This window comes from Colossoma macropomum, unplaced genomic scaffold, assembly GCF_904425465.1.
Source record: "Colossoma macropomum unplaced genomic scaffold, Colossoma_macropomum, whole genome shotgun sequence".
In the NCBI taxonomy this organism is placed as follows: Eukaryota; Metazoa; Chordata; class Actinopteri; order Characiformes; family Serrasalmidae; genus Colossoma; species Colossoma macropomum.
The window spans coordinates 26,208,398-26,224,219 of record NW_023494798.1 but is presented as its reverse complement, the minus strand read 5'-3'; the positions used below and the strand labels follow the sequence as shown (position 1 = coordinate 26,224,219).

General features: G+C 39.4%; 1 protein-coding gene across 1 annotated transcript in view; it reads left to right on the top strand.

Moving 5' to 3' along the window:
- The window catches only part of si:dkey-205h23.2 (CUGBP Elav-like family member 4), a 204,574-nt gene that overhangs the window by 169,996 nt on the left and 18,756 nt on the right, over positions 1 to 15,822 (top strand). Inside the window, exons 6-7 of the mRNA XM_036585174.1 lie at positions 9,147 to 9,290; positions 11,631 to 11,778. Coding sequence (XP_036441067.1) covers positions 9,147 to 9,290; positions 11,631 to 11,778 — 292 coding nt within the window. The remainder of the gene's footprint in view (positions 1 to 9,146; positions 9,291 to 11,630; positions 11,779 to 15,822) is intronic.

The window sequence follows — 15,822 nt, the reverse complement described above, 5'->3', positions numbered from 1 at the left end:
TCAGAATTGCAGTTTTCCTTCCAAATTGGACTAATTTTGAAAATGCAGTCACAAATCAATATTATAAGTGCATTTTTTTCTTTTTAGTTATTTTCAATATTTACTGCAGGTGCATTTTAATTGCAGATAGTGCAAAAGGAAAATTAATAATTTGTTGGATGCTTGGATGATTAAATAGATGGTGACCTATTGAAAGACACCTTTTGGAGTTAAGTCAATTAGCCAGCTATTCTTTATTGATATAATGCAGTACAGAATTTGCAAGTCAGTATTAAAGTATGTAGATGGTGAAAGACACCCAAGCACAATAGTAAAAGTACAGTACCTGTTTCAAATAGAGTAATTAACTGAACAAGGGAGTAAAATATAACTAATAAGCTGAAACAAATGCCAAAAGTGGACTGTAGCAGAGAGTTCTTTGAGTGCAGGTTAGATGGTGAGGTGCTTTACCCGTGGGCAGTGGTTGTGAGATATTATGTTGATCATTGCTGTGGAGCTGATAACAGGCACAGCTGTGGCCCAGTGTGATAGCAAAAATGTCGCAAGCCATAGTTCACCATGTTTTAAGCCAAGGGTACCAGGCACTAGCAAATGTATTAAGACACTCTTTTTCATTACATCCAGTGTAATGTTGACTTTCACTTTTCAATTTCCATTTTGGAATATATTGAAATTGATTTGTGGTATATTCCATTTTGCTCAGGGACTGTTTAAACAGCAGAAAAGTCTACTGGAAAAGGCACTCTTATTCACAAAGGCAACAGTTCTTATTGACAGAGGACTGCATATGCTGAGACTCTCACTGCTGCATTAATAAAAGACTGGATGATTAGCTCACCTGTATATTATCACTTTGTATGCACAAATTTAAGGCATAATGAAAATACAGTCACCTCAAACTTCACCTGGCCCAGTTTTTCAGTACAGTCTTAGAAAGAAAAGTACAAATCTGTCACTCAAGGATACATCTCAGTAGCTTTGGTCATCTCCAGGCTTTTTATTGTATTGTTCTGTTTTAAAACATAAGGTTATGAAAAGATACAAATATGTACTTTTCCACTAGGAAAACCATATTTAAGGTACACACTTAGACCTTAAAACCACTGTTGTTCCTTGCTCCGTCCACAAATTAGGTCTTTCATAGCAACTTTTGTGGTTGGACAAGCTTTACAGAACTTTGGCAAGAATCCCATCTAACCAAAAGAGAAACAATATCAGTTTACACAAATTACATACATGAATATTTTGTATGCATGTGAAAGGTACACAGTTGTAGGCAAATGTTTGGTCAAGCCTGGTCAAATTTATGATATATAACACAACAGTATAGTCCAGAATGGTGGCGTAGCACTTTAAACTGGAGAGTTATGTAGTGACTAAACAAAGATCGCTATCATTTTTCATTCAGTTGGAAATGGTTTGTAAAGCTTTCACAACTACCTTGTTTTGTGTGGACCAATTTAAACATTTTTCTTTACAGTCCATTTGATTGCTGTGCACTATGCAACATCGAGAACATATGTGAGGGATGGATATTTATTTTATACAATGATAGATCAGTTAGTTAGAAAGTTAAAAATGGTTGGTTTTTGGCACTAACGGAGGCAAATGTGAAAGTAACTGAGCACTTGTATCCACACCACAATTCTGACCGCAATATATCTTGGGTAAACTCTTAGTTAGTGTAAGAAGAAATTGGACCAAACCAAGACAATAATAAGAACTGTATGAAACAGTAGTCCAAGTATAGCTCTGTTTACAAGCATGGCAGCACAGACTGATTTTTCACAGTAATTGGCCCCTTCATGACACACCTCAGTTCATCCACACGTTTCCCACCATTTATAAATATCTGTGTTCCTTTTTCTCCTTTTACTTAAATATCTAATGATGTTTTATTTGGACAAAGTGCTTGACATACAGCACGATTCTTCCTTTCCACAAAAGTCTAGCCCTTTTGTCTTTGGTGACTATATATAGGGTTGTGCATAGAAGGTGTTGGATATGGTTCTATATAGAAACTTTTTGAAAAAGGTTCTATATAGCACCAAAAAGGGTCCTTCTATGTTATGATGTCAAGCTTGTAACAAAAGAAGAACCCTTTTTGGTGCTATATAGAACCTTGTTTCTACATAGAACCGTACACAGCACATTCCCCATCAATCTGAAGAGCCATTTCATCATGCAAAGAACATTTCAATCATGCAAGCAGTTCTTTGAGTGTTCATGGTTCTATATTGTTGCTGTCCAAAGAAAAACAAGTATCTCCAAATAGTAACTTAACAGGAGAGGGCAAAAACACTCTTACCTTTTAATGTAAGTTATTGTAAAGAGATTTTATTCAAAGTGATTTTAGAGGACTTCTGTTGGTCCATTCATCATAAAATGGCGATACATGTTTTTCACTAGACTGCAACGATATAGAACCATTATTTTTACGAAGTAATTCTTGAAGAACTATCTCTTATGAGAGTGAACTATACGTTCTGTTGAGATAACATTGAAACAATAGTAAGATTGTGTGCGAGTGTTTTTGTGAGGGAGTGACTGATGTGAATACTGTTGCTCCGTTAATAAATAAAGTTTCATTCTTCCCATAAAAAATAAAGAAATAAATATATGGCCATGTATGAATCTCATATCCGACTATATGTGTTTTCTGTTGTGGCAGATTAAGTGGTATTTGTCCTATTTGAGAAAACAGCTAAAGCTTTTATTGCATATTTGTCACAACAGTTGCCGTCATGTCAGTGTATAGAGTGTAAATTATGTCAAAAGAGTAAATACACCTTGAAGCTTATTGCCTTTTCAGAGCTTTTCCCTTTTCCTAATTCCATAGCAATCCTCAGAGATGACAGCAACTAGGCAGCGTGTCTCGTCTCTAACTCTGATCTAATCCCTCAATTATACTTTGAGTTATTGTTTTTTTTTTTCTTCTCCTTCTACTTCTTTACATCTCTGTGGCCCATGCAAAATCCAATATAGGCGCTCTTCACAAGTGCAGTGTGTTCTCTTCAAAATGGGATTAGTTTTTTGAACCCGTGACAAATGCCTCAGTTGGACCTGTCAGAAATGACGGCTCCCTGTTGCAGCTTATCAAATTCGGCAAATTTATTTTTCTGTCGAGATAGAGGGGCTGGCGGTGGCGGTGATTATTGTGTTTGTTTGTGAGGATATAGCTTTCAGCAGGGACGGCGGAAAATGTCCTGCTCTCCTGCTGAGTCTGTAATGCCTGCTGTCACATCGCCACATCATCTATGTCACGGCAACACAGGGAAAGTTTAGACAATAAATTGACCTTTGAGGGCGAGCGTACCTGAGTTTCTCATTTATTGATCAATAAAGGTTAGTTTTCATAGCTAGAGTCAATAATGACGACAGAATGCTATGCAGATGACAAAATGACTGTGATAACACTGTAAGAATAATGCGCTGCGCTACACAGAGACAAAATGTGCAGTTTTATTGCAAACATTTATGAGAACAGATTTCGAAGCCCATCTACAGTCGTAGCTCTATGTCTAGCCCATCCATCCCTCTTTCTCTTCATCATTATCTCTCTCTCTCTCTCTCTCTCTCACCCTGCCTGGCCTCCAGCCGTGTCCCCATGCTGGCCCTCTGCCAGCACAATGCATTCTTCATGAGACGATAAATAAATAAGTGAACACACAGATACACAAAACAGAGAGTGAATGTGATCTAAATGCCAGAGAACAGAGAGGGAGAGAGAGAGAGAGAGATGCAGAGAGAAGGAGAGAGAGAGAGAGAGAGAGAGAGAGAGAGAGAGAGAGAGAGGGAGATGCCGAAAGATGGGAATTAGTGAGAGAGAAAACTAGAGAGACAGAGCGACAGAGAGGAAGAAAGAGAGAGGGAGGGATAGAGGCAGACAGAGAGAGAGAGTAAGGAAGTGGGAGAGAGCAGAAAGAAAGAAGGAAGAGAAAGATAGAGAGAGAGGAAGAGAAAGAGAGAGAGACAGCAAGAGAGAGAGAGAAGTAGCAGAAAATTAAGAAATAGAGAAAAAACAAAAGACAAAGGGAGAAGTAGGGCTAGAAGACAGAGAGGAACAGAGAAAGAGCAAGAGAGAAAGAGAGAAGTAGCAAAAAGTAAGAGATGGAGAAAGAACAAGAGACAGAGTAAATAAGTAGAAAAGAAAAAGAGAGAAAGAAAGAGAGAGAGAAAAGAAGTAGTAGTGAAGAGAGAGAAGTAGCAGAAGAGAGAGAGAAAGAATGACAGAGAGTATTACCAGAAACATAAGACAAAGAGAGAGACAGAGAGAGAGAGAGAGAGAGACTGGAGGAGAGAGTGGTTAGTGCTAGAGGGAGAGATGTTTGCTAAGCGCCGACCTCATTAAATCCGACAGTCTGGCCGCTCCACCGGTGGGGGAAAGTTGTGGAAAGAACAGTGAAAGGTCAGGAGGTGGGACGAAATGAAATTAGAAAGGACAAAATAGCGCCTGCTCTGACTCCAGTGCTGTGCGGAATCGATTCGACTAATTGAAACGGCGTCCCAGGAGGCGAGGCAGATGGGTCCCTGCGGGCCGGCCGGCGTGCTTGTGCGTGTGTGTGACGGGATGCGATATGAAACCTGTAACACCCTGCAGAAGTTCACCTGCAGCTGCTGCAGAGTCGCCTCACAGCTGAGTCTGGACTGAATGCCCAGCGGCTTTAACCAAGCAGCCCCAGAGCCACAAACTGCAGGACTGCAGACATCTCAGTCTCTGTGATTCTGGAATCCAGAGACTGATCACCTCATGACTGATCACACATGACACACATTTTTTCAGCCATGTTGTAACAAGTAATTTTTCTGGGTTTATTCCAGTAAAATAAATATATAAATAAAAATTGGTGAGATTGATTATATTAGTAATTGGGAAACCTACCGATTATTTCTATAGTGAATCACAGTGAAAAAAGGTCAAAAATTAAAAGTGTACTATGCATCCCTGGCAGTTTAAAGATGAAAAAAAACACTTAAATATGGCTTTTTTTGCTGATTTTAACATATAAAATATATAAAAAATAACTTTTGCACAGGCCACAGTAGAGGTTGAGGATGAGAGTCAGAGAAAAAGAGAGAGAAGGAAGAAGAGAGAGGATGTGAAAATCAAAATATAAACAATAATTGTACAATAAATGTGCAGAAATGTGTTCTCTGTAGAGAATGTGTTAAGTTACTTAGAAAATCAACAAAAAGTATTTTGACAAGAGGTGCCAAAACTAGCATAAGACATATGTTCATATAAATGTAAAAACATTATGTGGCACAAAATGTCTATGGGTGTGTTTAACAAGATGTGGTTTGCATGCATACCAAATTATTATTAAATAATATTGTATATTATTAGATACTGCTGATTCATCAAAAAGGTACATTTTAAATATACTGTTTTCTTTTCTTTGTTTTGTTTTTTTTTTAAACTCTATTTTCCCCCCTAATTTTGACATTGCCATTTCCTACCCACTAGTTAGGTCTCCACCTATCAAACAGTGCTGACAGGCTGGGAGGGTGAAGACTATCACGTTCCTCTGTGTCACACGAAACACTATCACATCTGTGTCTAATGCAATGTCACTGAACAGTTTGACGCGTTTTGAGGAGAACACCAACTCACCATTCTGTTGGCTAGCATCATGCTGCATGATGAGTGGAGAGGGAGGACCAGCCTACCCACCAAAAGAGAACAAGGCCTAATATGCCCTCTTGGACTTCAGGATGGCTGTGGCATCATCAGGGCTTTCAGTCTCTTGAATATAGGGCTAAGACGGCAAAGACAGTTGCCCCACTCAAAAGCCCTTATCAATTATATTCTTAATGGAGTTTAATTGTTTAATCATGGCAGTCCTAATCATACTGAAGCAAAGTTCAGATGAACAAAAGTAATGTTCTTTAAAAAATGAAATGAAAGTGAGCACAAGCTGTTAACAAAAGCACAATAGCAGCAGTGTCAAATACATTATGAACAACCTAAATCACACATCAAGGGTGCAAACTTGAAACTATGAATGAAATGGTTCACTTTTGATCACAGACAAATCAAAATCCATTCTTTTTCTTCATTTTTGGCTTTGGAAATGGGTCGAAAGCAAAACACTTTGCTGTGTCGGAATATCAGATGTCATCTGAAGATTTCAATTTAAAATACACTATATGGACAAAAATTATTGGGACACCTACACTTTACACCCACATGAGCTTTTATGACATCTCATTCTAAATCCAAAGGCAGTGATATGGAGTTGGACCCCTTTGCAGCTATAACAGCTTCCACTCTTATGGGAAACTTTCTACAAGATTTTGGAGCATTTGGAGTTTGCGTGGTCTACCACTACGTGGCTAAGCTGTTGTTACTCCTATGTGCTTCCACTTCACAATAATAGCACTTACAGTTGACAGGGGCAGATCTAGCAGGGCAGAAATTTCACAAACTGACTTGTGGCAGAGGTGGCATCCTATGACAGTGCCATGTTTAAATTCACTGAGCTTATCAGTACGACCCATTCTACTGCCAGTGTTTGTCTATTGAGACTGCAAGGCTATGTGCTTAATTTTATCTGTTAGCAATGGGTGTGGCTGAAACACCTGAACTCTGTATAGTTATATGAAGGTCAAATGCTGAAATACTGAAAAATTGACAAAGTAATGGTGGACAGCAACAGTTACTAAGCAGATTGAAGTGTTAAAGGGCACTGCAAACTGGATGAGAAGCACTGCACTGCCACAGAGAGTACATGGCACAGCTAAGATGTGATGCAGAAAAGTGGCGATAAAAATCAAGCTCAAACTCACTTTATACTTTTCTTGTAAAGATTTAGCCCAGTAAAGCTTATGAATTCATCACTTTGATAGCATTAAAAAATAAAGGCGATTCGCATTGTTCTCTATTTCTCTCTTTCTGTCTACCTTTTTCTTCTTGCTCTCTCTCTTACAGCCTCGCCCTTTGTCTCTCTCCATCTCTTTCTTTCTTTCTTTCTTTCTTCCTCTCTTCTTCCCTCTCTCTTTTTCTCTGACTCTCATCCTCAACCTCTCTCTGTTCTCACACTTTTTCTCATTTGTCTTCTTTTTTGCTCTATTTTTTATTTTATCTATCTTTTCTTCTCTTTGCTTTCTCACCCTCACCATTTCTGTTTTTTTCCCTCCATATCTTTCTTACTTTCATTCTTTCTTTCTTGCTCTCTCTATCCTCTTATTCTCTCTCTCTCTCTCTCTCTCTCTCTCTCTTCTACTCTCATCCTATATCTCTATTTCTCACTTTTGTTCTTTCTTTCTTGCTCTATTTGTCCCTTTCTCTTTTTCTACCATTTGCTCTCTCTCTCTTTCTCACCCTCACCCTTCTCTCTGTCTCTCCCTCTCCCTCCATCACTCTTTCTTTCTTTCTTTCTCTATTTCTCCCTTGCACTCTCTTCTTCTTTCTCTCTTTCTTTCTCTCTGACTCTCATCCTCATCCCCTCTCTCTCTCTTTCACATATTTTCTCCTTTCTTATTTTTTTTGCTCCATTTCTGCTTTTCACTATCTTTTTCTTCTCTTTTTTTCTCACCCTCACTCTTTCTCTCTCTCTTTTCCTCTCTATTTCTCTCTTGCTCTCTGTCTTCTTTCTTCTTTCTATCTGTTTGTCTCGGACTCTCATTCTCATCCTTTCTCTCTGTCTCTCTCTCCCTCCTTCACTCTTTTTTCACTTTTCTTTCTTTTTTTTTCTTTCTTTCTTTCTTTCTTTCTTTCCTTCTTCTTCTCTCTCTCCTTCTTTTCTGTCCCTTTCTCTCTTACACCCCCCCATCTCTCTTTCTCTCTCTAATCATGTCCCTCACTGCCCTTTGAATGTCTGTGTATGTGTGTATGTGTTTGGCTCCTCTGTCTCTTCTCCAGTGTTCTGCTCCTGTAATTAAATAGGAGCACTGAGGGAAAAGTCCCCTTAACATTGTGTGTCAGCCTTTCAAGCCTCTCTAGACATCACATGAGAAACTGTCTCTGTTCTCTGTCCCTCAAATAAATTAATTGGATGCAAATTGAGCAGCGTTGTCATCAATAGGGCACTATATCTGCCATAAGGCTCCAGCGGTAGTCGATAGCTGCCCTGTCTGTGTGACGGGGCGTTTGGTAGCTGTAATTAGGGTGCTGTATCCGCTGAGGCGTCAGTAAGGCAGCTCTCTGTGGGGTACCTGGCCTTTGCAGTTCATTCTGCAGCAACCTGAAGCCTGCACAGATAGCCATCACTCATACACCTCATCATCTCCATGCCAGCACCCATCATTTTTCCTTATGGCAACCCCAGGGCCCAATTAAAAGAATCAGTTCAGAGCTGTGCTTTCATGTGGACATTTCTCTTAAGAGCACTATAAGAAAATCCACTGGCCTGTAGCTGACCTGTGTGCCACAGCTACCAGCAAACAGCAACATGTACTTGGAATGGGCATTATGACAATATTTTTATCATTTTGTGATAAATTACATCACAAATATTGTGGATATCATAATTAAAGAATACAAACTGTTTCATTATAAAGAGAGCACAATTAGTCTTGTTTAATACTGTTTAAATGGATTTTGGTTCTGCACAGAACAGAAATTGTTGAATAAAATTATTGTCCTCATTGTTCTTTATAGTATTTTTTCAAAGTGCCATTACTGGTTCTTTTTTGGCTGTTTCAACTTATGAACCTTCACATGAAAACAAAGTATAGAGAAATATATCATGTGTTGTAAAAATTTCCTAAAGTATTTTGATATTTTATTGTATCATCCATTCCTAACGTATACTACAAATCAGCATGACAACCATACAACATCTGCTAAATTTGAATGAATGATGACATTATTAACTCCTAGAACTCCAAGACATTTCTTTGAACATGTATTTGTGAGTTAATTTAATTCATTTGTTTGTTCAATCTTTCTTTCGTTCATTTATTACAATATCCTACTGTGGCTAAACCTTTGTTTTTAGAGAAAATTGTTTAAGAAATGTATTGATTATCAACATAAATATATGCAAATTAATGCAATAAACATTCAATCCTAAATTTTAGGATTAATAACATGAACATCTGATTTAGATTGTTCCAAGTCTAAGCAATATTAAAAGAGGGAGTGCATTCCTATATCTGTGTAACATCCTGGCCTGTTTTGCTCTTCCTGCTTGTGTCTCCAGGGGGCATCCTCCAGCCTGGTGGTGAAATTTGCCGATACAGATAAGGAGCGGACGCTGCGCAGGATGCACCAGATGGCCGGCCAGCTCGGCATCTTCAGCCCCATGACCATCCAGTTTGGGGCCTATGGAGCTTACACACACGCTGTAAGTAATATGTCCTCAAACAGTCAGAATGTTGCTACCTGAACTTTACCTGATCCTTTAATCCGTTTCCTGTCACCTATCTACACACTCAAACGTTTACAGACACACATTGGACACAAGCAACGTTAACATTCATTGACCCACTGTAAGCTAATCAGCACTGTAAGCTAAGATATACATCTACCCTCTACCTACACCATCTGGCAATATGTAGGTTTACAGTTACTGACTGTAGCCCATCTGTTGCTGCACAATTCATCATCCGCTCTCTACCTCATCCATCAGTGATGGAGCCATGCCATAACCCAGCAGTTCTCTTTTTTAGTCTAAGACCCCCTTTGAAGACAGTAACTGTACCCACCACCCCCTCCTTCGTTCTCGAATTGTTAAGCTGGAGCAGTACGGCCATGAATTGCAATTGATGGGCATAGAAATACAACTGCGGACCCCCAGAGGACTATGGCCCCCAGTTTGAGAACCACTGAGTATAATAATAAAATAATAATAATAATAATAATAATAATAAAAATATAATAATAAAATATTCCTTTTTTACTGCTAAGCTGGTTACAGTATTAGTTAGCATTGACAAGTGATCACTGGCATTCATCATCATGTCCTCTTCATCCCTTTCATGTTCTTCACTTGACTGCATGGTTTCCTTATTGCTTATTGTGGCACACCTGTGGGCCACATTGAAGGGCAGGGCCTGGGGTGACTACCCCCTGCCCCCCTGCTGGCTCCACCTCTGCCATCAATAGAAAGGGACCATTATGAAGCCATTTAGGATAAGCTCACTGGACAAAATAATTAGTTGCATGCATCATTTCTTTTCTAAAACTAGGTGACGCTTCCTCTTGCCTTAATAACAGCCTCAATCCTGTCAGGTAGGGATTACACCAGTCTTTTAAGGGTTTAAAAGCTCCTGTCCATATTAGCCCACTCTTCCACGAACTGGGAGCTAGTTTCAGCTACAGTTCTTATGTGCCTATTTTGGCATGCCACTTGTTACTCCAAATTGAAATTTGTTATTAAGGACGGGTGATTTTGCTGGTCAGTAAAAGTGTCGCAGTGTTCCATCATGCCTGTCATTAAGGCAAGGAGAAACATAACCACGTATTAGAGAAGAAATGATGCATGTGACTAATTTTTTGTCCAGGGAGCTTCTTATTTGGGTGATAGACTGTTCTCAGCATTGCAGCTAAAACATGGTAGTGGTTCACTCTCAGAAAAAAAAGGTACAAAACTGTCACTGAGGCAGTACCCCTCTTATCACTGGGGCGGGACCCTCAAGGGTACATCTCAGTACCTTTAGTCAGGGAACATAATTGAACCATAATCCATTGAAATTATATTTTCTTGTAGTATTGACTCCACACACCCCGTCTCGTCTCCAGGCTTTTTATTTTATTGGTCTGTTTTAAAACATTAGGTTATGAAAAGGTACAAATATGTACTTTTCACCTGGAAAAACTTGTTTAAGGTGCACAATCAGACCTTAGAACCACTGTTATACCATTGTGGGTACATTTACATTGTTTGTACCTTGATGAATGGAAATGTACCTGCACGGTACCTTTATTTCTAACAGTGTAGTAACAGAATGTGTGTATCAGGCACAGCAGCTCTGCAAAGGTTTAGGTACCCTGATCAAATCGTGAATTTTCTATGTGAACTCTACAAAAATGAATGTTTTAATGCATAATATTGTTAACTTGCTGAACTTAACATTTTAAATAAAAAAAAAACCTAAAGTGCAGCCTGTTTCAAAAGTTATGGCACATTTTATATTTCATGTTTCCAATATGTTAAAATCAAATAAATAGAAATTGTGGACTAACATTTCCAGAAAACTCAATCAGAAAACTGATATTTATGTTTCTCCTCTCAGACCATGTATTAACTTGTTTTCGCTTAGAAAATTAACAAAACATTTGAGTAGGGGTGTTCAAACTTTTGCATATGACTGTGTATGATATGTATACTTGATAAAATTGCCAATGAGTTTTAAGTATAAGGTAAGGAACCTAATAAACTGGTAACTCAGTGCAAACAGTAGACAACATGAACAACAATGCACAGTGCAAAAGCAATATGTTATGCAACACATAAAAGCAGACCCACAGTAGCTATTTGCAAGGCCAGCACAGGTCAAAAGGAAAACTGCAGGAATATAAACAGGGCTGTTCAGTGGCCCCTTGTTTTTTGTTTTTTTTCTTTAGAGACATCTCTATCACTCACTTCCACTGTGATCTCACCTTACTTCTTCCCACAAATGACTCATTATCTCCCTGTTATTTCCTCTATTTTCTCTCTCCCTGTCTTGCTCTCCCTCTGTAGCAGATGATGCAGCAGCAGGCCGCTCTTATGGCCGCCACACAGGGCTCATATCTCAACCCCATGGCAGCCATCGCGGCAGCCCAGATGCAGCAAATGGCAGCTTTCAACGTCAACGGCCTGGTGGCTGCCCCTATGACGCCCTCTTCAGGTGGGAGGACTATCACACAGCACTTTCTCACATGGGTTTACTGCCCATTTAAAGGCCCCTCAGGGTGAACGCTACCATTACGCTCTCTGTCACAGCTGCAGCAAGTGAGGCACTGTGGGTTATTATGTGCCACTTAGGCATGTACTTTAGCAGCATGAGCTTCATAAACCACCTGTTGAAGACCATGTATGACCTCATCAAACAGCTCCTCACGGCACTGAAAGAATACTCCAGTGTTTTTCAGCCTGATCTCTACCTGCCTTATCTGTAGCATATGGCAAATTTCCATAGACAATCATTTCAATGTATTTCCCTGTACTGAAAACATGTCCACTCAAAATTCACTTACAATCAAAACGATTGGGCAGTTTTTCACATCAATAAAGGTTTAAGATATATGATTCTATAATGCAAATCTGAAAATATAACTATTATATTGTATCAGTGCAAGTCTCAATGTGAAACATGAGAACGTCTTACGAAAGCTGTTCTTATCAAGTTTGATCCAACTTGTATCTAACTTTAAAACACTCAAGCAACACTGTAAAAAAATAGTTCTGGTTACTTTCGCTTTCCCTTAGTAATTAGGAAGGAGGAAAATTCTGCCCACACCACTACATTTATAATGTATTACCACAGATTCTTCCCTCTGGAAGACTAGTCCCATCTCAGAAATTATTTAGATTTATGTGTTAATTTAAAAATATTCTACAAGAGATCGCGAGTTCGATCCCGTGATGCTACAGCCATCCGTAGCCGGGAGTCCAAGAGAGCACAATTGGCCTCGCTCTCTCTGGGTGGGTAGGATGGCCCCTCCTTCTCCCCCCATCACTCAGCGCGATGCTAGTCAGCGCAGGCGTCTGTTAGCTGACGTAACAGATCTGGCGGTTGGCGCTTTCCTCCGAGCGCGTTCGGCTGTCCAGTGACGTTGCGTGAGCGGCAGCTCGAAAAGAAGCGGTGGTTGGCTTCACAGGTCTCGGAGGAAGCCTGTGTTAGCCTTCACCCTCCTAGCGTTGATAGCATCGTGTGATTGGGGGAGTCCTAACTAGCGGGTGGAATTGGAGACGACTAAATTGGGGAGAAAATCGGGTAAAAATTAAAAAAAATAAAAATAAATTCTACAAAGAATATTAGAAATGTCATGCTGGTTGATACAACACAACATAATACAGTGTATCAAACTGTATCACACTGAATTATATTGTATCATATCATAAGATTGTATTATGACTAGCATGTTACCCTATGGCTAGTGAGTAAGATTAGGGCTAACATATTAGCTTGTGGTTAGAGCATTTGATTGGAGCTCTATATTGTAATTTCGGTCACACTCTATATGGATGGTCTCCTATAGATGCTCTACAGATATTTTACAGATACTACACAGATACAGATACTGTACAGATACAGATACTAATCGTTAACAAACTTTCCTGCCTTGAGGTTAGGGTTGGCATTAGGTTTAGGGTTAGGAATAGATTTAATAACATCTTTCATACTGAGCTTGAATGAAAATTTAGTTGAATTTTACTTAAAGACAGAAAGAGCATTTACAGAGCTTCTACTGTGGACCATCCAAATAACACTCAATTTCACGTTCAGTAGCATTTATTGGATATTTAGTTGAATGTTACTTAAAGATATACCGAGCATTTACAAAACATCTACAGTGGACCATCCAAATAAAGCGTTACCGTAATTTTAACGAGCTGAAATTGTAAAATCAAGACACTGCTGTATTGTATTGAACTGAATAATGCATTTTGTGAATTGTTACCATGTGCTACGGATGTGGCAAATAGAGATTAGGTTGAAAACCTTAGAGCATTGTTTTCAGAGAGACTACTGGCAGTATAGAGAGGCAGCAGGGTTAGAGTGTGGAAAAAAGGCTTAAGTGGGGTGCTGAGACCACTCCCTGTAGTTGAACAGTGTGAGGTTCTTTGCTGTTTACATTTGTGCCAGGCATGTGGCCAATCTGATGCCTTTGGATGAAGAGTCTGACAAAACAAAGCTGGAGTAAAGATTTGTGGAAGATAATCCTGGACCTGAGCTTGACCCCTCTCTCTGCTGCGATGAGGGGCTTTGACGCCTCAACAATGATAAGTAAGCTGACATTCAGGGTAGGGAAAAATGAATTAAATAAAGTGTGCTTCTCTTTTTAACACCTCCTCCCAACACACTGACACAGCTGGCTCTCCTGCATTTGTAATCCATAAAGCCTACACTCACTAAGGTTATACCCATCAAATTTAATCCTGCATGACTTAAATGCCCTTCGCAGCTGGAAGAGGGGAAAAAAAGAAGCCAAAACCAAGGTGACAATCCTGAGATTAGATGTGACCATTGGCTGGGGAAAATACTTAGAAACGCTCTAGCGTAAGTCCCTGTGTCTAATCAGATGACACTCAGCATTAGTGGGCCAGCGTGAATCATCCCTCCTGAATGCTGCTCTGTTATGCTTTTCACTGTATACCTATCTAACTGTAGGCTACCTGTAACATCCTTCCATCTTTATTGGATTTTCAGTTAACTAAGAAATCAGCGATGCATCCTCATAGCTGCTCTATGCTGTAAAAAATTCTACAGTGATGTGCTTGTGTTCAAGCCAGTATGATATTTTAAATGTTTTACAGTTTTGCACAGCAACCAGTGTTGAATTCTGCGAAAACATTTACAGTACAGACAGATTATACTTCATTATTCAAATGCATTGCAGAATGGCTATTGTAGAATTATTGTAATAACACATCAAAACCTACAGTATCATCAGCTTTACTGTACAACTAGTTAACATGTAACGTTTTTACTTAACTGGAGGGCAAGTTAGTTACTGTTAGCCTAGCTAACTAATGCCAGTTAGCTATCTAGATTACCTAGCAGAACCTATACCAACATAAAACAATACATGGGATGTTAATGGTCATATATGACATGCTACTGTACAGTAGAGGTCTGCACTCCCATGCATTCTTGTGGGACCCGGCACAATATCTTGCAGCGCAGGACTGATTTTCAGTGTTGCACACGGGAGCAGCGAGAAACCAGCCCACTGTAGGCAGGAGCGGGCCGAAGAAATCCCACAAATCAATGAATAGCCTAAATAAATTAGAACGAGCACTAAATCATAGATATTAACAATATAAAATGATAATAGTAAAACATTTAAAATAAATTAACTCATTCTAAAGAGTTGTGGAGGAACCAAGCCCAGCAAAACATCAAAAATAACTAGTCTGTGGTTCAATTCCTGCTTTGTGTCACAGGTCTCTACTATATAGCAGACATCAATGTAGAAACCTTCACTTTGTAAGTATCATTGTCTTTGTAAGTAACTGATTACTACTGCTAGAGAAGAACCGATCAGTGTTTTGGGGCTGATACCGATCGTCTATTGCAGATCGCCGATACTGATCAAGGGTGGGGTTGGACTGTTAAGGCCCATTCACACCAAGTATGATTTTTTTCCTGACGACAAATCGAATGTCATTTCAAAGTTGTGGGACCTTCACACCAAGTCAGAAGTGTTTTTTTTTCTGTCTAAGCACTCTGAAAACTTTTTGTTTTCTTTTAAACACTGCAGCTAAGTGGTGCACATACTTGGTACATCCCATTTTACAAAAAATATGACAACACAGGAAGATCCATCACCGTTCGTTATGCAGAATTAAAGCTGCTTAATGAGCGATTCTGAAGGCATTTTCATGTGTCAGTGGGGGGAATTTGAGGCTCTGCCTCTGCTTGTTGCTCCTCTCATTAAAAAGGAGCAAATGAGCTATGGTTACGTACAGTGATTGTATTCACAGTCATCATTCATAGCCTTTCAGCTCTCATCCTCCATATATTGTCTTCAACCTCCACATTTTTGTAGTCAGTGTGTTGCTTGTCATATAAGCTTTTGTGCTCTGCTACAAAGAAGACTTCTGCCGCCATCCTGATGCACTGCAACCATGACAATGGAGCTCTGATTGGTCAGCCTGATTTTAATGCCTCCATCCAGCACAGAAAATAGAATAGGCTCCGATTAATAGAATCATACAGTGTTGC